At 42.9% G+C, this 24,812-nt stretch overlaps 1 protein-coding gene across 15 annotated transcripts in view; it reads left to right on the top strand.

Moving 5' to 3' along the window:
- Trpm3 (transient receptor potential cation channel subfamily M member 3) overlaps positions 1 to 24,812 on the top strand; it is a 484,509-nt gene that overhangs the window by 451,962 nt on the left and 7,735 nt on the right. For all 15 annotated transcript variants that reach the window (XM_051200144.1, XM_051200151.1, XM_051200140.1 and 12 more), the window contains 2 exons: positions 20,712 to 20,862; positions 20,980 to 21,179. In XM_051200144.1, the coding sequence (XP_051056101.1) occupies positions 20,712 to 20,862; positions 20,980 to 21,179 (351 nt within the window). The remainder of the gene's footprint in view (positions 1 to 20,711; positions 20,863 to 20,979; positions 21,180 to 24,812) is intronic.

Raw genomic sequence — 24,812 nt, 5'->3', positions numbered from 1 at the left:
CACACTCATGCTGGATTGTTAATAGGCCCCATCTTATATATGCCTGTAACAGACAGTCTCAGCTGCCATGAGGTCATGATCACATTGGTTGCATGACTGTATTTTATAAGTTCTCTCCCTATCTTCCAATTCTCATTTTTTTTCTGCCATTCTCTTCCATGTTGCTCCTTGACCCTTTCCATGCTGCTGGGATAAATGTCCTGTTTAGGGTTGAACACCCAACTGTCATTTGTTCTCAGCACCTTGAGCATTGGTTAACATGGAGGATGGGGCAGTTCTGTATGGGACACTGGAGGATGACGTTAACCAGCACTGAGGTTGAAAAAATCTGGCCTAATAGCATCCAAAATTCAATTCCCAATCATTGCTTCTTAAAGGGAAGAGCCACAATGCAATTGCCTCCTTATTTAGAAAGCCCTAAATGAACATTTAAAAAAAAATAAATAAAATAAAGGAGTCTCCAAATGCTAAGAAACTGAAACCTGGCCTGGAAAGTGCTAGGTCTCCATTGCCATTCCCCTTGCAGCATTTTGGAACATCTCTCTCTGCTCATCTGAGTTAGGATAGCACACAGAGAAGGCATCTAGATGGCCAGAGGATGAACTGCTCTTGGTAAACTACAGTAGACCTTGTCTCCTGATCTCCAGAAGCCATTTGGATAAAATTAACCCAGATATCATTGCTATATAAGAATGAGAAGAACCTGGGGACCCTAACCCGTCAGTCAGAATCCATAAGTATTTGGTTGAGCCAGATGAAGTCAACCTTAATGTTTCGTCGGTCAGTTTTCACAGGTAGTGGGATATCACCGTGATGTTCTGGTAGATAAAGGTGGTGGAATGACCTCAGAAGTCCTAACAGGATTACCCAGTTCTATCAACCTAGCACTCCACTTGGGATGAAACACGAAGGAGAAACAAACCACCTTGAAGGGACTCAGTAGTTACAGTTACCACTCAATATCAGCAAACCAAATTCAAAACAGTTCTTTAACAGGGGCCCGTGACTTTGCGGGGTAGACCATGGGGCTCAGCTTCGCAAATGCTCAGTTCTTGAAGCAAAGCAGCGAGACTGCCGCATGCCCTTTTTAATATTCCGAACAAGGGCTTCAGAAGTAAAATGCCACTGTGAACCGAATGGCTACAGTACTGCATAGGAAGGCCAGTTGCTGACAAGTACTTCAAAGTCACTCGTGCCACCTGAGGAACATGATGTTCGCCTACAGAAAGAACGATATATGATGCATGTGGTTCTATTATGCAGTAAGTAATTGAATATACAGGGCAGGGGATACCTCTTCTAAGCAGGGCAAGCACTAAAAGACTATATTCTGTAGATTTAAGATTACAAACCCTATCAAGTTATCAAAAATGCCACTGCCTTTTGCCAGATGGACAGCAGTTCTATTTAAGCAGATTGTACTGAATATCAAAAACTATTAAGTGTGTGACAAAGGCAGGGTCACAGGCTCCATGGGCTTCTTCGGCATGACTTAGCAAAGGGAAAGTCAATTAGCACTTGTGGAGTCCCTAATGCCGTAAGTAGCTGGCACCAGGACAGGCTATTGACACACAGCAGCTCCCTAGTCCAAGTCTGCTGATGGTTGTAAGGAAGAGTGAAGAACTTGCCCAGGTTTACAGCAGAAGCTGAATTGGAACCCAGGCCCAATGCCCAAGTCTGTCTTACTTCCTACATGGGAGCAGAAGGCTGCTTCTGTCTGATTCCAGATCTCTGCTCTTTGCCCTGAACCTCTCTACGGTCCTGAGTCCTGTCACACATTTACTTAGTAATCTCTTAATAAGTACCCTGTTCGACACTGAAGATGTAGGAATCACAACAGTCTTTGGCAATTCTGAATATGTATTATCATAATGCCAACTGTCAAGAGGATGAAGAAACTCCCAGAAGCCAGTGGTCATGAAGTCCAATTAAGGGTCATCCTTTGGTCTTCCAGAAGGTGACTATAGTTTTGAATAGCAACACTTTAGATGCATTCAGAAGCCCTCATCATGGATGATTTAGACACACTAGCATGGAAAAACATATTGTGTCTTCCTAGCAGAGTCTCTGCTGCATTTATGAGGATATAAATTAGCATCCAACATCAAATTAGTGAATAGCCTGGTAATGCCAACAAGAATGTAGTATTTGTAAAGGGTTGGGGGAGCAGATAAGTGCTGTAAGGAAGAGGCAACTAAAAAGTGTGTCCTGGGATGCAGGCAATACTAAACTGCAGGTAACACACTTAAGAAAACTTTACCCTAACCCTAACTCTAATCCTAAGCAGTTCATATTCATGGTGGGCACAGGATGGGTGGAGAACCAGGCTATAAACAGGGACAGCCCATGACAGACCAGATGTGACCATCAGGGCGTTGTTGAAACTGTGTTTGGGTCTGCCTTGGGTCTCCCTCACAGCAATACTTCTAAGTATGAGAGCATGCCTTGCAGAGTGAATATGATGAGCTCATAAACTGAGTTCACGCACATTGCCATTTTTTTTTATTAAACCAAAACTCTATATTGATGTCAAAGTGGGTTACCTATACAGAAAAACAATAGTAACAGAGCTGGTAGTGTGCAGGTGTGCCAGATTAATGAAAGTGATACCCAAGGGCAAAAGTTTGAGAAAAGAACAAAACAAAAGATGTAAGACCAAGCTATGTAGAGATGAGACACTGGTGATAACACTGAAAAGATAAAGGGGATATTTGTATGGTTGAGCCCTAGGTAGCCAAACTTCACAAAGCTGCTGTTTCTTCCAGCAGGGATGCCAGCTCCGGGACAGATGGGAGAGCCTCAACTCATCCAAACAGTGAGGCGCTCCTGTTCTGTGTGTCTTTAGTTGAAAACAAGTAAGCCAAAACAAGCTGATTCAAATAAGTATGCTTCTCTCTGGAAGACAAGTTAGAACCAATGATTATGATGCTCTCATCACTAAAGACATCCTAATTGTTTGTGCCATGTGTCTGCTTTCCAGCCAGTCTGAAGGTCATGCTGGGCAGCTGACCCAATTACTCATCCATTCTTGGGTCCAGCAGTTCTGTGCTGTGTGCTGGTAATGATGAAGATGATTAAGCTGCTGCCACCTCCTCCCCTCACTGACTCACAATCTATTGGAGGTATCAGATAATAAACTTAGAAACACATACATAATATCATAAGCTTGGGCTAGAGAGATGTCTCAGTGGTTAAGAATGCAAGCTGCTCTTCCAGAAGATCTGGGTTCGATTCCCAGCACCCATATGGTGGTTCACAACTGCCTGTAACTGTTACAGGGGATATGATACCTTTTTCCAGTCACTATGAGCATCCAGAACATACATGTGGTGCACAGATATTCATGCCAGCAAAACATTCACATATGTAAGATGAAAAAAATACATAAGCTTGAGCCCTATAAGTCTGTGATTAAGAAAGATGTCCAGAGATCCACAGTGATGATCCCAACTAAGAATCTAAGCAATAGTGGAGAGGCTACCTCAAATGTCCTTCCCCTATAATGAGATTGATGCCTACCTTACATGACATCCTAGAGCCTGCGTCCAGTAGCTGATGGAAACAGAAGCAGAGATCCACAGCTAAACACTGAGCCAAACTTCTGGAATCCAGTTGTAGATCAGGAGAAGTGATGAGCAAAGCAGTCAAGACCATGCTGGGGAAACCCAGAGAAATAATTGACCTAAGCAAGTGGGAGCTCATGGACCCCAGTCTGACAGCTGGGGAACCAGCATAGGACCAAACCAAGCCCCCTGAATGTGCATGTCAGTTAGGAGGCCTGGGAAGTCTATGGGGCCTCTGGCATGGGAACCAGTATTTATCCTTAGTGCATGAATGGACTTTGGGAGCCCATTCCCCATGAAGGGTTACTCTCTCAACCTATATACACAGGGAAGGGCCTAGGCTCTGCCCCAAATGATGTGACAGACTTTGATGATCCCCCATGGAAAGTCTCACTCTCTCTGCAGAGTAGAAGGGGAGTGGGATGGGGGAGGGTCACGGGGGAGGGATAGGAAGATGGGAGGGAGAGGGAACTGGGATTGATATGTAAAATAGGATTGTTTCTAATTTAAATAAAAGTTTTAAAAAAGAAAGATGGACTGCTTTCCCTCAAGGAAAAGCTCTCTGAGGAAGTGCCTTTTTTAAACCATGCGATGCATAATGCACAGAAGTCTGTCAGAAGAACCTAGGGAGGTTAAGTTATTCACGCAAAGGTCCTGATGCAGGAAAGAGAGTGAGTTCTGCTGGGAACTTGATAATAGACCAACAAGCTGGGAACATGATGGGTAAGGAGGAAATGACACCAAGTAAAACTAGAGGCAGATAAGGGCTAGCTTGCATGGGCCTTTTAGGCAATATAAAGGTTTGAACTCACATCTCTGTCAGTGTAAAACGTAGGCATGGTCCTTTGTAAGAACTGAGTTGATATGAACATTGAGGAAGATGATAGTGATGGTGACGAGTACCTGTGTATGTGAAAGCCTATGAGCATGCATGTTGTGTGATATGATTCGCATGATTTGACTTCCACACTAGCACTGATCCCAAGGTTCCCAGTCCTATAGATTAGTAGCTGGCAAACGACTTCTAGTTCAGCTTTGTCCTAAAGAGCAGGCCATATGAACCTAGCCTACTACCTCCCTGTAAAATGAAGTGACTGTATTCAACTTTGCTCTTGGTGATTTTGACTGAGGCAATATCACCTCTGTATCTTTGAAATTTTGTATTAAAGATCTCGTTTTTTTTTTTTTTTTTCTCGCCAGTTCTTAAAGGGATAAGATCTAACAATCAAGCCTTGTTCTTTGTCTACAGATTTTTAGTATACCAGAAAATAATCTTATGGATGAAAAACCTGGTTATAATTATCTGTACCTAATTCCACCTTCCATTTCAATGCATTAATGCAATATTTTTCATGTTCTTAATAAGTCATGTATTTTTCCAGTCATGAAACCACCATGAAAATCAAGGGATGTGGCATTTTGTTTGCTGTGGAACTTTCTCTAGGGTGGTTTGCCGTCATAGAAAATCAACTTTCTCATGACAAAGCACTCACTGTATTTGGAGCTTACATCCATCTACATGTGTGTCTGTCCCATTCCTGGAAATCCTCTCTATAATCAAACACAACTGCCTCACAGCAGCTTCTAGCATATTTATGCCTGAGTGCTTATAAGTTCAGATGCTTGTTCTTTTGTTCCTTCTGTTCATTATATTGATTTTCCCATGATTATGTATACAGATAAACTATACCATAGAAAGGTAAAGGAGATCTTAGAAACCAGTTATGAAAAAGATGTCAGGTCTGAACAAGTTTGTTCAGTGTCCAGAATGATGCTATTTTAGGGATCTAGTTGCTTACAATCTCCAAGTAGGTTCTTGGTTAATGTAGCATGTGAGGAGTCTGCTATGAAAATTGTATTTTGTTAAGTGATGCAATGTTACTAAAGATAGCATCACTGGTGAAGGGCTAAAGATGCATCTCAAGTGTAGAATGTTTGCCTAGCCTGTGCCCAATAAATAAATAAATGTCACTAGCATGAAGCTAGGCATGGTGGCACAAACCTGCAATACCAGAACTCAGGAGATGGATGCAGGACATCAGGAGTTCAAAGTCACCCTTAGCTACAAAGTGAGTTTGAAGCCAATCTCAACTAGATGAGATCCTAGCTCAAAAAACTATAACCACCAGGCTGGAGAGATTATGACCCACTGATAGCTGAAGAAACAGTCCCAGAGAGCTTATGTGTCCTGCCATAGGACGGCTTATGAATGGCAGTGCTGAGGTTTGGAGGCATCCTGACTGGTCCCACACCTGGATCCTATATTCTATGTCTCTTGTGTGTTTAGAGGATCGGCAGGATTCAACTGAGACATTTGTCCATTTCCCTGTAGATAGACAGTCTGAAGAGGAGAGATTTTTTCCTATCACACTTTCAATCTGTGGGAATTTCAGAAGGAAGACACATTTACCCACCAGCTCAAAGTGGCTGATAATATTCTGGTGGAATGGGAAAGTTTATCTCATAATGTGATCAAAGAGGAGCAAGGGAGTGCATGAGAGGTGAAAGAAAATGGAATGAAAAGAGAGATTGTGAGCAATTGAATGATTGTTCAATATAAAAGCTACGTCAGTGCCCCCATCCTGGAGATACTGGAAAGTGAGTATTGCATTTGAAATGTCCTGTTTTTTCCATGTTCTTGAATGGTTTTTTGGTCAGCCAGTGGATATTCTATGGTTGACTCTGCTTTCTGTAGGGTTCATGCCATAATCTAATATCCAGTTGACTTGATTTACACTAAAGATGTTCACTACAAGAGGAAAGGTAGCTAAATGTCACTTAAAATATACATTTTAAATTATTATTTAATAATGTGACCTAAAACTAATGTATTAATTCTGTCAGGTAAATCTAACAGAGCCAAAATGCTGGGTTATAGAATTTTTTAAGTGCAGCTCCATTATTCTGACATGCTCATGTCTGAAATTAGCCTAGCTACAGACTGCATGGTCTATACAGAGTCATTCTATACAGAGTCATAGAATCCAAAGTAGCTCCAAATTTGAGCCAAAAGTAGTTCAGACCACCAAATGCACACAAGAGCAGAGAGATTCCGCAGTGTGGCTCTTTAAATCTCAAAATAGAACAGATTATGTTCCATGTACCCTGATCACAGGTCAGTATTCTGAATCAGTTCATGTGCGCAGAAGAAGGCAGACATAAACAAGGATGGCTGTGCACTTGAGTATAATTTTACATATGGTTTATATATAAATTAATTAAATTAGAGAGCACAGCAATGAAGATCTTATTGGCATGGCTCTGTGCATTTGATCTTACATACCTGCCATCAGTAAGAGCATTTGCTACAACAATCCCTTGAGTTCTGAAGCTATAGATGTGACTGTGAGCATCTTGATTAGTCTGAGATGCCAATACATAGAATTCCACTGTTTTAGAATGTCAGATCCCTTTGTTTGACATTCCTAAACTCAGCATCTCTGGTTCTATTATAATCTGGGAACAGTTGGAACAGTGCATATCCATGACAACCATTGATGGAGCTAGTCCCTTCAGTCACCTACTAACATGAAATAATAGACTATTCTTCATGACAGATAGCAAAACAAGATTTGTGTTTTGTTTATTGCTTATATAAGCCTTCTTCTTTTTTTTTTTTTTTTTTTTTTTTTTTTTTTTATATAAGCCTTCTTGTAGCTGGTCCTTAGCCTCTTCTCAACTGAGTCTCTACTGCAAACCCAACCTGCTGAGTGAAGCTGTCAGTCAAGGTGTCCCCAAACAGCTATGCTCAGGCAGAATGGTTACCCTTCTACCCATCTGCACCATCCAATGAAATAAAGAGGTCTCTGTTCCCATGGATTGGAAACAAATCTCAGGATAAACACCTAACGAGTTCTTATTTAAAGTCTTCACATCTGTGGACTAGGTGACCTTATCTAATACAATATAAACACTTCAAAAATGCACTTGTATAATATGTATCTGTCAGTCAACTCCATTTCTCAAGGACCTGCTGAACCAAAAAGGAAAATGAAAACTTGGCATTTTGAGTTCTTTTATTAGATAACTCGTGAGCAACTTTCCATTTGTCAAATGTATAGTCTACATAGATATAAAATGAAAGTAAGCATGGTAGCCAAAAGTTGTTATGGTTGGACTTACACTGAAAGTTACATATGGAAAAAAATTATCATTTGTAAACATCACTATTTGATAGTTACTGGCCTGACATAAGAAAAGATGGAATTCAGACATCAGCCCGTCAGTCTACCCTCCCTTAAAATAATTCTCAAGACCCTCACAATGACCAGGCATTTGGTGCATACCTTTAATTTAGAGATAGAGACAGGTAGATTTTTGTGAGTTCAAGGCTAGCCTGATCTACATAATGAGTTTCAAGTTAGCCAGTGCTACATAGTAAAACCCCATCTTCAAGGGGGGGGGAAACCCCTCACTATTAGAAGTAGCATGGTATGGGAGCTAAAATGTTAAAATGATAGGACCTGGCATGATGAAACATGCCTAAAATCTCAACAGTAAGGAGGCTGAGGCAAGAGGATCTCAAGTTCATGACCAGCTTGGGATACAGACTGAGGCTCTGCTATGGTAGTGGCGTTTGTTTGGTCAGTTGATTTTTGTTTTGTTTTAAAGATGATAGAAATTTAAGTCTGGATTCAGGCCTTTTAACTGTGTATCATTGGACAAGTTAATTGGCTATTTTGACTCAGTTTATTCATCTTTAAAATGGGCCTAATAAAAGTGTGTTCCTCGTGTGTTCTCTCTCTCTCTCTCTCTCTCTCTCTCTCTTTCTCTCTCTCTCTTCTTTTTTATTTTTCAAAACAGGGTTTTTCTGTGTAGCAGCTCAAGCTGTACTACCTGTGTAGGCCAGCCTGGCCTTGAACTCACAGAGATTCATCTGCCTCTGCCTCCCTAGTGCTGAAATTAAAGGCATGTGCCACCACCACTTAGCCTTTTACTCATTTCTTAGTTGAAACTTATAAAACATGTGTAACAATTCCTGGGACAGAACAAGTGCTTAGTATTGGGTAAGCCAAACTTTTAATTAAGTGAATGGATAAGAGCTTCCAAATGTTCCTTGCTAGATTTAGTCCACTTTATCTTCCTTATCTGACCTTGATATTTTTATAGAACTGTGTCAGTTGCTGTGAGGATCAAATGAGGGGACAGATGGGAAAGTGCCTGTCTTAGAACCTGCTGGGCCCTTCTGTAGGATGGCTGTAAATACAAATGCCTGCTAGATCTTCACAGGGCCTTTCTGTCTGTGACTCTGAAACATGCTTTGTCAGACCTGTATCAGCTCTGCTCCTTGAAGAGTTATGGAGAACAACTCATCCATCAACCTCATACCTGTGCAAGTTAGGACATCCCACCATAGCCCAGACATTTCCCTGTACGTTGGTTTTATGTCGCCTCACATGGAATTCCGTCCTTACATGCAGTTCTAACTGCAATCATGCATGCACAGGGTCCCTCTACCTCCTGTCCATGAACTTGACTTCTTTCAGCTCTCCTTCCCTTGTGTTTTTCTCTGTCCAGTAGTTGCTGCCATTTGCTTCTATTGCATGCATTTGGATTGCATGCTGAGAATGCAGCACAGAATCTGAGCATTGGCCACCCTCCTTTTTCTAAACAGTTGTACAAGTCTACACTCCCCAAGTCCCGTTGTCGGAGAACACAGCAAACAGCCTTTGTCTTGGGAAGAGGCAAGGGGCAGCAGCCCAAAAAGGCCAGCTTGTTTCCTTTCTATGCAGAACCTAGAAACTGGCCAATTTTTACACTGCTTGGGGTTCCGTTTTAGGACTTTTCCCACAGCTCTATTCAGACCAACTTGGCCAGAGGGAACATTGTTCATCCACTGTTGTTCAGAGGGGAGCTGCACGAAGCATTAGCTTGTTAAAACTGTGTCAGCCAGGGTTTTAAACAACAAACTCAGATCAGCGCTCTCAGGCCACCGCTGTATAAGCTGGGCTGTTTTGACAATGGCAAAGGGAAGCTATCTCGTTTTCCAGTGTTCTTGGTGAATGTTATCAACCAGGTTGAATCTATTAACATATAATTTCTGTAAACCATCTCTGCCACTTTTTATCTTTGAAATTAGACTACTCCTATCTCCATGAAGGTGTCAAATGGGAATTTAAGTCTTCTCCTGTATGTCACATGATGAGTCAAACCATCTAGAGAATATTCAGCCCTCCTGCTGGCTCTAGCTTCCCCCACGGTCTTCCTGCTTCAGCAAAGCTTAAGGCACTTAAGGAGTGAGAGAGTTTGCCTATACCTGGGCTTAATGTTCGTAGACACAGCAGGTGCACTGAACAGTGTGTGCTGAACAGCACCACGGTGGAGCACAGCTACAGAGAGAAGAGCTAGGCTTGGGCCCTGATGCCATCCACAAGAACGCTATTCTCTCTCTCATGCTGTGAGGGCGTTCATCTATCTGTAAAAGTTACTTCCGTTCAAATCTGATTAGAAATCAGCATTCCTTCAGTGGACTCTGTTTGGCCAAAAGCTAGGGCAAGCTTTACGGATGGGACAGAGAGACAGCTGGAGAGCCCTGCTCCTATCCTCTGTTAGAGATTTTGATTTTGTTTTGAGACAGTGTCTGGCTTTATGACCCAGGCTGCCTTCAAACTCAATGTCTTCCTAAGACTGCCCTTGAACCTAAAACCCTTCTACCAAGTGCTGGGGTCACAGGCCTGTGCCACCGTGCCCAGCTGCCACATGTCACTAGCCTTCCTCTTTATGAGTGATATTTGCAGATGACAGGCATCGGTGCACCCTGCTGAGTACAGAGGTGCCCCCTATTTCGTTAAGGGCATAGCAAACAACCAGAAGAGGAAAATAAAAATAAAAACCCTGAAAGGATGGCTTACCTAGGGCTTCAAAACCATCAGGCAGAAGCATGAGTGGAGAAAGGAAAATTAGTCAGTTACTTGAATTAAACCCAGGATTACAATACACAATGCTTTGTCAGCATGCCCATCACCTCAGAACCTGTTTCTCTGAGGTCTCTCCAGATCCCCCATGTGATGCTCTCTGCCCTCACCCTCCCCACTTCTCCAGCTGCTCTCCCAGCGTGGCCTCGGGCACAGGGACCTTCCTGAGCTCACAGGACACAGCAGGCAGGCTTCCACCTCAGAGCCGTTGCTTGGCAGTGCCTGCTACGTGGACCAGCCTTTCCTTAGCCCCTCTCGGCCAACAACTCCATCTGAGACCAGTCTGTTCCCAACATGCTCTCCCAGTGTGGTCTCTTGGCCACCTGGACACACTCTGGAGCCTTCCTGCTCCAGTGCCAATCACCTCCCTACACACTACTGTTTGCTCATTCATTATGCTCTCGTTTCATTTTCGTTTACTCGCCATGACCTCCACCCCTCGGCACAACCATTGCCTCCCCAGTGCCTATGATCGAACAACACAGGTCTTTAGAGCTTTATCCATTGGTTTTCCAGTAGCCTGCCCCCTACAGGTGCTCTACCAATACTTGTTAGGTAAATGGCCAAGGAAGCTAGGCCATTAATAATAATGGCATTGCTAATATCATTAACTCAGGCTTAAAGATAGAGAAACAGAAGCTGACCCATGAGTGGACCCAAGCATACATAGCTGACTATGGCAGAGTGAGGGCTCCACCTGAACCTGCCCAAGAAAGCACTTTTGTAAGTAGTAACTTCAAGAAGTTATTTAATGAGATAGACCAGTGACAGATAGCTATCAAAACAGAGAATGTAAGATATAGGATAGATAAGCTATGATAAACAGCAAAAGGCCCTCCCTCCACTTCCCTTTTTTCCCATAATCCTATTTAATGAACATTTTTGCTTATTATTTTAACAAATAAACCTACGAAAATTAAAATGCTTATTTTAGTGACATATATCAGTGTTAGTCCAGTGTATAAAAGTTTCCTGTCACCTATTTTATTGTAACAATAGTGGTGTTGATATTCAACCTACATGTGAATGGCCATTCCCAACACCACAGCAAAAGCCAGGCGCTGGCATCGGAGCCTGCCAACAGTTGTTCAGGTTCAAAGCATAACATGGACTGCATGCAGTGTTGAGTCTATAGAGTTGAAGAATCATCAGTTTGCAGGGAAACAGCTCTAGTCATAAGAAGAAACGGGGGAGAGGAGACAGGAGACTGAGCTTGGCATCTGGGGTGCAGAAGGGGAGCAAGGGACATGGAGAGGGAAGTATGCCAGAGGATGAGAACTGGGTAGGAGTCTCCAGGACGGATGGCTTTCCTGCATTGTCACTTACCAGACAATGTGTAAATAATGTCAGCAAGAACTCGAGTTTGTCTATGTACATGAACTGAACTTTAGGGGCCATATAGATTACTTCCGCGATTGTGATTCGCCTCAAGCCACAGTCTAATGAGAGTCAATGGGAGCCATGGATCATTTCTGTGGTGCTGTTACAGCTGTGTGCCCCCTAAGGTGCATCCAGGCAAAGATGTGCCATCTGGATCACTGCACTGATCTCTCCAGGCACAAGCAGCCCTGATGTTCTGTTACTAGTTTCTTTATTATAGGACAGTCCCTCTTGAAGATAGTTCCGGCTCATCCCTCTTCAGATATCTTGACAGACACAGACTCATTGGAGATGTATGGTCTCTGAAAAAAGCATGCAATCACAATAGAAAGAAAGAGAGAGAGAAAGAAAGAAAGAAGGAAGGAAGGAAGGGGAAAAGAAAGGAAAGGAAAGGAAAGGAAAGGAAAGGAAAGGAAAAGAAAGGATAGGAAAGAAAGGCAGGCAGGCAGACACATGTTCCCCTATGTGTGGCATGCAAACCAAGCTGGTGTAGCCTCTCAGGGGAAGTTCTTCCTGGCCAAGGTATTGAGAATGGAATCTGCTCTCTTGCACCTATAATACTATCTCCTGCCCTCAGAGCTCTGAAGTCAAGTGATAACTTGAGGAGTTTGAGGCCAGCCTAATCTATATAGCATGTTCCAGGCCAGCTAGGACTACAAAGAAAGTCCCTGTCTCAAATTAAGAAATTACAATGGAATATAAATGTGTGTTGCAACTCACTCTTGTAACCCTAGTACTTGGTAAATGGAGGTGGGATGATCAGAAATTCAAAAAGTTACCATAGAGGTGACAGCAACACATAAGTCTGGAGAAGCAAACCATGGACTTTTACTTTTACTCATTAATCTTGTGAGACTGTGAAGAAAGAAAGAAAGAAAGAAAGAAAGAAAGAAAGAAAGAAAGAAAGAAAGGAAGGAAGGAAGGAAGGAAGGAAGGAAGGAAGGAAGGAAGGAAGGAAGGAAGGGAGAGAGAAAAAAAAGAAAGGAGGGAAGGAAGAACCCTGACAGAAACACCTTAAAGGAAGAAGAGGTTATTTTGGTATGCAGTTTCAGAGAGAGCAGCCCCACAGTCCTTGGGAAGAGCATCATGACAGCAGAAATAAATGATAAAGAAGCTGCTTCACCTTGTGAAGGGTGGGAACCAGAGGAGGAATACTGCAAGGGGCCAGAGCAGTATAAAGTCCCAAAAGGTGCATCTCCAGTGACCTATTCTACTACCTGAGTCTCCACTTCTGACCTCTCACTCACACCCTTATCATTATATCATGAACCATCAAGGATTCATACACTTGTTAAGTCAGAATTTCCATGGCCTAAGGGCATTCTCAAGAGATATCCCAAAATGTGGGCTTTACTAGTTTTATAGGCATTTCTCAATCCAATCAAGTTTACAACTAAGAGTTTCCTTTATATTTGGTCTCTGTGTTTTTATTGTTGTTTTGGTTTGAAGAAGATCATCTGATTCTCTTTTGTTTAGGTTCATATCAAAGTAGACGTGTGTGTGTGTGTGTGTGTGTGTGTGTGTGTGTGTGTGTGTGCGTGTGTGTGTGTGTGATGCTGAGGTGAGTCTCCAGTAGAACTGTGACTTAAGCAATATTTATTTACAATCTCTCTGACCTCTGAAGACCCTTCTCCCATCTTATTGCTGTCCCCACTACCCAGAAGGGAAATGTTCTGAAAATGTTCTTGCTCTGATGAGCTACTAGTTGGAAGTTATTTCTCTGTAATAAGACACTGGTTGAAAGAACACAGAACCACCCAAACTAAGTTAAAGTAAGATTGACTATGAGCCCAATAGAGAACACCATGAAGGCATTTGTAGACAGAAAATACAGTATGAGGTCAGTCGATAATGAAACTGAAAATGGTTTGGGAGGCCATGAAGACATGGCCTCCACCATCTACATTTCTCTCTACCCTCCAGCCCCTATTCATGTCACATCTCATCCTCCCTGGCTCTCTTTTTTATCCCTTCCCTCCCCGTCTCCCCCTTTTAGATACCTTGCTTCACTCTTATGGGACTAATGTGGCCTAGTTCTACCTGTCTTTTCAATTAAGTATCTGCCATTGTCTAGTTAGAATCTCTGCCCTGCAAATTAACTTCTGAAGACCAAGTCTGACTAGCCTCTGGTCACTGAGCAGCAATGGGATGTGTTCCAATCCTTTGTGACCTGAATTAAAGATGGAAGGTTCTTAACCCTGTCCCTCCTGGGTACCAGTGACACAGTCTTTAAAGCTTTATGGCCTTTAACTCTTTAGGCTTATGGTCACCTGCTTCTATTTGCACAGTTTTAGCTTAGAGCTGTTTGTTCAGACAGTTGTGGCTTTGGGCTTTTCAGAAATCCATTCACTATTCTAATCTAATGACTTAGAAAGCACGATGTCCCAAACCTAGATATGTTGTGGGTATATTGGAGGTGTTTTGGGTGGGGGGGAGAGGAGAGAGAATTCAATCTCTTTTCATCAGAGAGAAAAAAGTAAACAAAAAACTTCCCACAATGAGTAGGGAAAAGTATCTGTAGACTCAATTGTGCCAGAGGACAACCCATCTTAAACTCCATGGCTTTAACCCATAGCACTTACTGAGTTTACAAGCCCATGCACTGACAGTGGTTAGTCTTCCCCAGCTGTCAGGGAATCAACCATCAGCTGATCCAAAACAGCTTCAACTCAGACAACAGAAGCATGTAAGGACAGAGGTTCCATGTAGATGTGTCTCCCCTCAGAGTAGAAACAGAAGACACACAAGGGCTATCTTGACATTCAAATAGGGTGCATTGACAAATATCCCATTCACCAACATGGCCAAATTCAGAATCAAAGCAAGGAAGCAGGTTCCACACATGCAATGAGAACTTGGCAAAGGATATAGGGAAAGGGGGAAAATTAGGACTGTTGAAGCAATCAACCCACTATATGATGACTCTAACTCAGTGGCTTGAAGAGCCTTCTATATATACGCAGCCTTCCCTAGGGAGACTAGGATATAACTATCCTGATAGAAATTCCTAAAACAAAACAATGAACTACCAAGGCTGGAATGTTGAAGCTCTTTCCAAAAACGGCAAATAAATGACAATATATATGTAGAGTATCGAGAACATAGCACTGAGCTGTTAGAAAGAACTGGATTCTCTTCCCTTTTCCCCACCCCAGGCACCCCTCAACATATCCACAATATACCTAGGTTTGGGACATCATGCTTTCTAAGCCATTAAATTGAAATAGATTATGAACAGCTCAAAACTATAACTATGCTTATAACCAGCGACTACATACCAGGACGGCCCTAAAGAGTTAAAAGACTGTGTCACTGATACCCAGGTGGTACAGGCTTCCTGTACCTCATGACTTTTCTTGGAATCATGGAGCAATACAATGTTAGGAATAGATGAAGTTTGAACATCATCTAATTTAGTATTTCTCAACATTTAATCAGCCATATTCTCTGCTTTGTATCTGGTCCCTTGTAATTTTTCACTTTTTAAAATTCAATTTACTTTTAAAAATTATAACATGGTCATAAGTTGAAAATAACTATGATTTGATGTAAATATAAGATGACCATAAAAGAAACAAAAGGAAAACACCAGGCTGTTATGAAATTCTTGGCAGATGCTTAAACCTGCCTCGGCTTTACTGGAAAGGGGGTTAGTAAGGGGTAAGTTAAGCAAACATTGTCCTCAAACTGACTGTGTCTTCCTGATAAAGTCAGGAAGGATTGAATGAGTTTTGAAAATGTCATTTTCTTACCAATGACTCAATGCTATTTAATGCTCTGTTCTCATACACTAAAATCATCATGGACTCCCTGACCTGTGAATGTGCCACCCTCTGGGGAAAATCAATACTCTAACTCTCTTCATTCACAGATGTAGGACTTGAGGCATCCTGCCAAATCCTAATGGCTGTTGCTGTGCCATGTTGTAAGAAGTCAGTATCATCTCTGGCAGCCGAGTTACAGACTAGGAAAAGAAGCCAGTCATAAAAGAAGTAATAAGACAGAAACTAGCTGATGGTCACTCTGTACAGAATTCAGTCTGACCTGGTTTACACTTACCTTTGTAACTTCTGTCCTTGACTACAACATGGGACACTGTCTGCCATCCCCTATAAGCAGTAGAAAATGTCTTTAGCTCCACCTAGATCTACAACAATCTAAAACCCTTAAATAATGAAAATTCTGGAAAGAGGTAGCAATACAAAGAGAGGCATCTACAATTATTTCCTCCTGAAGATTATTATAGTATGAAAAAGAATATAGGGAAGTTCTCTGAACTTTATCCCTTAGAGAACCAGGACCATGGCCATAGCACTCCAGATCTTTCAGTGAAACTGATCATCTTACTTATGATGTCTACTGCTGTGAAGAGACATCATCACCACAGTAATTCTTATAAAGGAAAACGTTTCATTGGGACTGGCTTACCATTTCAGAAGTTTAGTCCATTATCATCAGGATGGGTGGCATGCAGGCAGAGATGGTGCTAGAGAAGGAGATGGGAGTCCTATATCTTGATCTGCAGGCAGCAGAAGCAGCCTATGTGCTATTCCAAGTGTAGCTTGAGCAAAGGAGCCCTCAAAGCCCACCCCCACGATAACACACTTCCTCCAACAAGGCCACCTACTCCAACAAAGTCACATCTAATAGTGCCACTCCCTCTGGGGGCCATTTTCTTTCAAACCACCTCACTGATAGAGTAGTCCTCTTTGTCTTCTTGTCTTTTCAAAATGGACTTTTTAGTCTTTATTACATTGTCTATTTATTTATTTACTTCAGGGAGCATGAGTGTGTCATGGTGCATATGCGACAGTCAGAGGAAAATTTACAGAAGTTAGTTTTCTTCCTCCACCATGTAGGACCCAGGGATGGACCTTACATCATCAGCCTTGACCACAGGCTCCTTTACCCACTGAGCCATATTGCCAGCCTTCAAAACAGATTTTTAGTTGAAAACCATTCTCTTAAAAAATAAAATAGAATTTAAAACATAAGGTATTCACCGGGCATTGGTGGCACATGCCTTTAATCCCAGTACTCAGGAGGAAGAGACAGGGGGATTTCTGTGAGTTAGAGGCCAGCCTGGTCTACAGAGCAAGTTCCAGGACAGGCTCTGAAGCTACAGAGAAACCCTGTATCCAAAACAAAAAACAAACAAAAATCAGATATTCAACTAACTCTTTTGGGATTAAGCTTATAGGCATTTTTCAGATGTGAGAGGAAGTGATCATCCTTAACAACTCTCTTTGTCTTATCTTTAAGAATACTGTCAGTCATTCCAAACATCGGCCAGTCTTTACGTTTAAATATTTCTGATTTTGAGGGAGCAATGTGGTATGTGCAATAAATCAATAAACATTTTCTTTCACTGAATATTACAGGAGGAGAGAAAAATAAAAGGCAAGGGTCTAAACTTGGGGGACACCAGCCTCTCCTCCTGCTTCTGAGCCTGTTCTCCCTCTCGTGCTCTAACCTTGAAAGAGCACCACTGACCTCTACCTTCATCTCAACAGTTCAGGATGGTTACTCATATAAGAACAACAACAAAAAAGAGAAAACAAAAAAACACCAGGTGCCTATCAAATCCCCTGGTTTGTGTGTAGTTCAGAGGCTCCCCTATCTTTGCACTGTTCCCTCTCCAGAGGCACTGAGGAAAGAGACTGTCATGGACCTGGCTTGTATGGATGGCTCCATTGTTCTTCTTGAATTCTCCTGAGACACTAGCAAAGGTTTTGAAGCTTTCTGACCTTCTATCATGTCAAAAATTTATGGAGATCATACCTTAAGTTCAAGACCTTGCATTTGAGCATGCAGTAGCTGCTTCTAGTGTTAGCACAACGGCAAGGCCGCATGAGAAAGAGTGGATATAGGCCAAAGGTCAGCCAAACCTTGTGGACTTGAGTGGGAGCCTTAAGAGAGATAGGAAGGAAATATCTTTTACCCCAACCCTTTCATTACTATTTTGCAAAGGGCTAAGGATGGTCCTGTGCCTTGTGTGAATTACAGTTCATTGGCCATACTTCCAAGAGTTTTATCTAGAGAAGGATTCCAAAGTAACATCTTGGCTGAAAGAGAGAGAATGTAAGGTTTATTATGCAATGTCTAGCGTGAGTACTGGATGAGGTAGGAAGGCTGGTTTGCTGTGGAGGGTTATACAACAGTATATAGAGTTGTATTGTTCTGGGCAAAGTCTTTGGGAGGAAAATCCTATTTTTTTCCCTCTGTCAGGATTTTGCTTCCTATGATAGAAGATGAGGCCTAAGAGTAAATAGGACAGATACTCAGACTCTGACCTGGTAATAGACATCAGTTTGCACTTAGAGAAATGCATGACACTGCACCCAGGTGTCTAGCATCACCATGTTTAGCTGCATCTCTCTGTTCAGCAAGTGTATGTGCCAGCTTGTGCTCAGGAGGCTTGTTGGTGAACAAGAGAAATTAAAAACTCGGGTCTCAGGGCTTATATTCTAGGAAAGATGGTGTTGATCCTTATTTCAGATTAGGTTCTACCTATTTCAGTTATGGGAATTGAAGCCAAGGTCCTACTCATGCTAGGTAAGTTCTCTTATCATAAGCTATATGCTCAGCCCCTTAGCTGTTATTAAGGCTTATGGGGGAGGGGCAGTTCCAATCACTGGAATGCTGTTCCACAATGTATGGGAGTAGCTTTTCTCATCGCCCATATACTCTTGCCAGATTGTGATAGCCAGCCCATCAGTGTGTTCCAAAGCCCAATTGTCCATTTCTACCTATGAATGCATCATTAGCGGGAACTGGCGCTTCCAGTTTCTTCCCTGTGATGTGTCAGCATGACCCACATAGATGAGGCACAGGGATCCCTTCAAATTTGACTGTAACTGTGTAGATTCAGTAGTCATAGCCAAACTCCCCCTCTGTGCTCACACTGCCCTATGGTGCCGCTTCTAGAACTCACTTGCTTTACTCTAAGGTTTGGTGGCTATGTTCAAGATTCTGCCTTCCAGAAAACACACATTCCCACATCCAGTTATCTGGCATATGGAGCCAAAGAGAGTGGTTTGGCCATCTTATCCTGGCCATAAAATCAGGATCTTGGTGGCCTGGTGCTAATAAAACCCTTTCCAGCTGCAAAGGTGTGTTTTAATTAAAAAAAAAAAAAAAAAACCCTTGTGTGACTTTTCCAGCCTAACTAAAAACTCAGTTACTCAACCTCTGTGGCAAGTGATGAGAGAGGTTAAGAAGAAATGGCATACCTATGACCCCAGGGGGCTTTTAGTTCAATTCTGGGTAAGAGCTGGATGTTAGTAGTGCTTCAAACTATCTGAATACCCCTGGGTATTCAGAGATGAGAACCCTGCAAAGTGCAATGCATGGCAGAAGGAGTTCTGGAGAAGAATGGGGTCCCCTTGCTGTTCTACTCAAGTCTTGTAGATCCCCCATGCCAACCCTCCTTCCACATCCTAAGCCTATAGGAGCTGCCGGGGCTTTCTGGGGTGCTCTTACCCACTGCTAACAGACATGAGGTTACCCTGTTCAAAGGCCAAGGTAAAGCAGCTGGTGGTTTGGATGAGAATGGCCCCCATAGGCTCCCTGCTAGTAGACTGTTGAGAAAGGATTAGGAGGCATGGCCCTGTTGGAGGAAGTGTGACCCTGTGGGAGGGTATGAGCCACTAGGGATGGGCCCTGAGGTTTCAAAGGCCCACACCAGGCCCAGTCTCTCTCTTTTTTTCTGCCTGTTGTCCATTCATCAGATGTGGGCTCTTAGCTAATGCTCCAGGCTATGGCTGCCTGCCTGTTGGCATGCTCTCCCCATGATGGTCATGGACTAACCTTCTGAAACTGGAAGCAGGCCCCTCCCCTAAATGCTTTATTTTATAAGGTGCCTTGGTCACTGTCTCTTCACAGCAACAAACAACAGTAACAGGCACTATGAGCCACAGTTCACAGGGCTATAAAGCCTTATTGGGGACCCACACACACACACTTACCAGGAAACTCCAAGCTGGCCTCATTAGTGCATTGTTTCTGCTCACCCAATCCCACACATCGTCTTCCTCCCCATTCCCACCTCCACATCTCCCTGGACACCCCTGCCTTTGCTGTTTGGTTATTGCTACAATTAGGTTTTATGTCTTGTCTCTGAAATGTACATACTTGGAATAAAAATGTGGTTGGTTTGTTTTTTGTTGTTGTTGTTGTTTTGGTTTTTTTTTTTGTTTTGTTTTGTTTTTAAGAAGTAGCTCTGGGTTCTGTGGTCCCTCCCTGTCACCCCATTCCCTATTATCCTCCTCATTCATCAGGGGCACCAAGTGACAAGCTTTCTAGGTGCTTCCCAGGGTGCTGCCCTGTACTGTTCCTTCTGTACTGAGACAGCAAATCATTGGCTGAGGCCGTGGATTGTTTCTCACAGCAATTAACAGTTGCCCTGGTGTTAATTTCCAATCAATAGCCTGCCATGCTTGGCTCCAAGCTGTCCGCTGGAGGCCTCTACAGCACATTTTGAAAGTAACTTGCCAGGAGGTAGGACTCTGGCTTCTCCAAAAGCCCTCACCAAGCATTTTAGGAATACCAAATGCCCTCCTCACCACTGCCAGGGGCCAAGGGACTAAGGGACCAGGCAGGTGGCTCTAGATACCTCTTACAGTTTGATGACAGACACAGGTGGAACTGCCTCTCCTCAAGAGTGGTGGCCCTTTGAATATTCATGAAGCTCTCATTTTCCTATTTTGGCTTTTTGAAATCTTTTGCTGTTGGAGGTGGCTGTATTTTTTTTTTCTTCCATTTAAACCCCTCATCTAAAATCTCTCTGTATAATTTCAATTAAATTTCCATGGTTTCTCTTTTTTTTTTTAACTGTGTCTGTCACTTCCTCTAGCTCCCTGTGGCCAGAATGAGACCCGAGAAGATGGCAAGACAATCCAGCTGCCCCCATGCAAGACAGGAGCATGGATTGTGCCAGCCATCATGGCCTGCTACCTCCTGGTGGCAAACATCCTTCTGGTCAACCTCCTTATTGCCGTCTTCAAGTGAGTGGCCACTTCTTCAGTCGTACGGGTGGATGCATGGGCAACATAAAGGGAGGGAGCTGATATTTCAAAAAGTAATGATTATTTTTGGTCATATGACTCTCTGGTCTGTTTCAGCAATACATTTTTTGAGGTAAAGTCAATATCCAACCAAGTATGGAAATTTCAGAGGTACCAACTCATCATGACTTTCCACGAGAGGCCAGTTCTGCCCCCACCACTCATCATCTTCAGCCACATGACCATGATATTCCAACATGTGTGTTGTCGGTGGAGGAAGCACGAGAGTGACCCAGATGAAAGAGACTACGGCCTGAGTGAGCAGCTAGCCGGCACCTGCAGCTGGAAGTTCCCAGCAATCCCCATAGGGAGTCAGGGGGACCTATGCCCTCCTTGGTTCTCCTGCCTCCTGCATATTGAGGGGAATAGGAAAGGACTTGCTTAATGAGACAGGATAGAAGGAAGACAGCATAGCATGAGCTGAAGCCAGAATTCTTAGCCACTTCTTAGTAAGAGAAAATCACTCTCCAGCAGAGCAAGTTTACCACCTTCATATACTTCTTACTTTCCAAGGATCCTGCCACAAATCAGACATTACTATGTCTGGTACTATGTACCAAGTGCTATTATTAGAAATCATTTTTAAGCAGTGTGGCCTGACTTTTATTCTTCCGTGCTCATTTCTGGGGCTTATCATTATTCCAGATCTTAAATGTTTTCTAAGCCTTCGGCATTATACCTATATGATATTGTGGAGAATGGGCCATGTTTTCAAAGGAGAGAACAACAGCCTCTCCACTACCTACCATCCACCACTCTCCTTTTAGCCTAGTGTTTCTAAAGGGAGGTTTGGATGGCATTGGGCTGGAAGAGTTCCTCACTATGTAAGAATGTGTCACACATTGCAGAAGAATTAGCATATCCATCTCTGCACATCAAGTACCAGTGGCTCCTGCAGGCTCCTAAATGCCCCCGGGCACCAACTCTCAGGAGCCACTGGAAATGCAATGACTTATAGACAATCTACTGTACTTTTTCCAAATGTGTTAAGCCTACATCTACATTAAATCGACAGTCAGAAGCCTCTGGAATAATGGTCCAGGATTCTACATCCATCCCTGGGATACCAGTATACCAATGGTTTAAAACAAGAGTCCCTTAGAGAACTGTTTCTCTAAGCCTAAAGCTCTCGATGATCTCCCTAACAAAGCAATGCCCAACTTCTTTTTAGACATTCAAATTGGACCATTGGAAAGACCTGGCAATTCCATTACCATTTCCCTCTGAAACACAAGTTTAGGCAAATAGAAAGCTGGGTACCCTGATATTTTGTACTCAAATCATTCCAGCATGGTCAAATCCTACAAATCCTAGTCAAGAAATGCTGTAAGAGTATTGCACTGGCAGAGGGGGGACTATGGGAGGGGGGATATGAGAAGAGAGGAGGAGAGGAGGGAAGGGAAACTACAGTTAGGATGTAAAATAAATTTAATAATAATAATAATAATAATAGAGAAGATTGCACTGGGGGGTCAACTCAGGGCTCCAAGTCAATTTCAATAAAGCATGAGCATTTGCAGTAGAAAACTTTGCTCAGCTATCAGGCACAAGATGACTCAAAGTACAGTACATGACAGAGGCCTGTGTGAGCTATTTTTATCATCATTGTGACCAAAAGCTTAACAAAAGGAACTAAAAGGAAAGATACTTAGCACATTCCACAGTTTATAGAGATGTAATTTATTATGGCAAGGAAGGCCTGGCGTCAATGGATCTCCATAGCTGCAACAGTATGAGGGCCACGCAGCTCCTCACACCTTGGGAGATCAGAGAGCAGAAAAAACTAAATAAGCATCCTTGCCAGGCTATGAATCTTAAAGATACATCTACAATGACCCAAACAGACCTTACATACCCCAAAACATTATGACCCTCTAAAGACTAGCTATTCAAACACATGAGTCTAAGGGGGATATTTCATGTTCAAACCATAGCTGGGGCAGTACAGACTCCTTTTTCTACTTCAGAGCACATTTCATAGGTCCAAGGACGCTCCACCAAACTCTAGAATATATGTGATTTGTGTTTGTGTTTTATGTTTTGAGACCCTGTCTCACAGTATAGCCTGGCTACCTTGTAACTCCCTATATAAATGGGGCTGCCACCATACTGTTGACTGTTAGTAATTCACTGGATCCTCCCAAGTTCTGGCATTAAAGGCAGGTACCACCACCCCCAGCCATATTCATGGCTCTCTTATTTTCAGCCAGAGTAGCATTGGATGTATCACCAGGTCTCTGGACATGTGGCAGGGAGGAGCAGGTGACAGGCTCCTCAGAGACTTCCTTCCCAGAAGGAGGATCTTGAAAATGTGACAGGATGAGAAGAGTGAAGAGCAGAGAGGCAGACCCTGCATGTGTCTACCCATCAGGGAAGAAAGAAGTTCTCCCCATCAGTCTGTAGCTGTCATTAAAAGATCCCAGAGCACTGCCAAATTCTTGCTGAGCCTCAAAAAGAGTAAACTGAGAGTTATAGGGTAAAATCTGACATGGTAATAGGGCTTTTTAAAGAATATTTTTTTTAAAGCAGCATGGAGCTTGGGGTTTGGCTCAGTCAGTAAAGGGCTTTTTATACAATCTGAATCTGGATCCAGAGCTTGCACATAAATGCCAGGCACAAAGACAGCAGTAATACTTCAGCACACACACACACACACACACACACACACACACACACACACACACACACACGAGAGAGAGAGAGAGAGAGAGAGAGAGAGAGAGAGAGAGAGAGAGAGAGATTTTGTTTGTGCTTTAACAAATAAGGCTTGCCTGAAAATCAGAGTACAGAGCTAGCCACTAGTTGGCCACAGAGGCCAGGCAGTGGTGGCACACATCTTTAATCCCAGTACTTGGGAGGCAGAGGCAGGTAGAACTCTGAGAGTTCAAAACCACCCTGGGATACAGGAGTTTGATCTAGTCTAAAGAGAAACAACGCTCACACCTTTGATCCCAGCACTTGGGATCACATACCTTTAATCCCAGCAGTAGAGTAGGGAGGTGGAGACGGATATGATATGGCTGGGCAGAGAGAGGAGTATAAGGCAGGAGGAGACATGAGCTCATTGCATTCAGTCTGAGGATTCCTAGAGACAGGATCACCCATTTGGTTTGAGGATTTGGTGGAGGTAAGAGGTTTCTCTTTACTTCTCTGATCTTTCAGCATATACCCTGATATCTAACTCCGGGTTTTTATTATTGAGACCTATTAGAACTCCTGCTACAAAGAGAGAGTCAAGAAGTCAAACAAGGCACTTGTAAGGTGTTTTTGGATCTCAGAAACATCCCTAGCAGAGGACATCATGGGTCTTTGAGGTCAAAGAGGGAGTCTATACATGGCCTCTCTCCTTCTTGACCCTGATGTTTATGGCTCTATGTAACTGAGTGCATGACCACATCTCAGGTGTCCCTACCTGTCACAGCTGTCCCTCACCTTAGGAGCCTGCCATATTTGAGAAATGCAGTCTGACTTCTGATATTTTCTATAGTTCCAGCAGCTCTTCCAGACATATTTTACAGCCCCTGGCAAGTTCCAACCAAAGTTTCTTGACAAGCAAGAGTGATCTAAGGCCACACAGGCCCACAGAGCTGAGATTCAACCCTACTGCATCTCAGTGGCCCAGGATGGGAATGACTTCCTGATTTGGGGAATATCCACAACTCTCTTGTCCTAACCCTGTTCCAGAAACCATTTAAATGTCCACAGTTCTTCTGTTGTTGTATTATTAATGGAAATGTTTACCTTCTATGAGAAATCCAGAATAGCAAACAATAGCAAAAATAAAGAAGGCATCTTGTTCTTACATAACAGAGAGTGAGGAGATGGTCCAAAGTTCAGCCATGGCTCACTGAGGTCAAAGACCCAAACTTCTAGTTTTCAGCTCAGCTTTT

The sequence above is a fragment of the Phodopus roborovskii genome, unplaced genomic scaffold (assembly GCF_943737965.1).
Source record: "Phodopus roborovskii unplaced genomic scaffold, PHOROB, whole genome shotgun sequence".
Taxonomy (NCBI): domain Eukaryota; kingdom Metazoa; phylum Chordata; class Mammalia; order Rodentia; family Cricetidae; genus Phodopus; species Phodopus roborovskii.
This window is presented reverse-complemented; position numbering and strand designations above follow the sequence as displayed.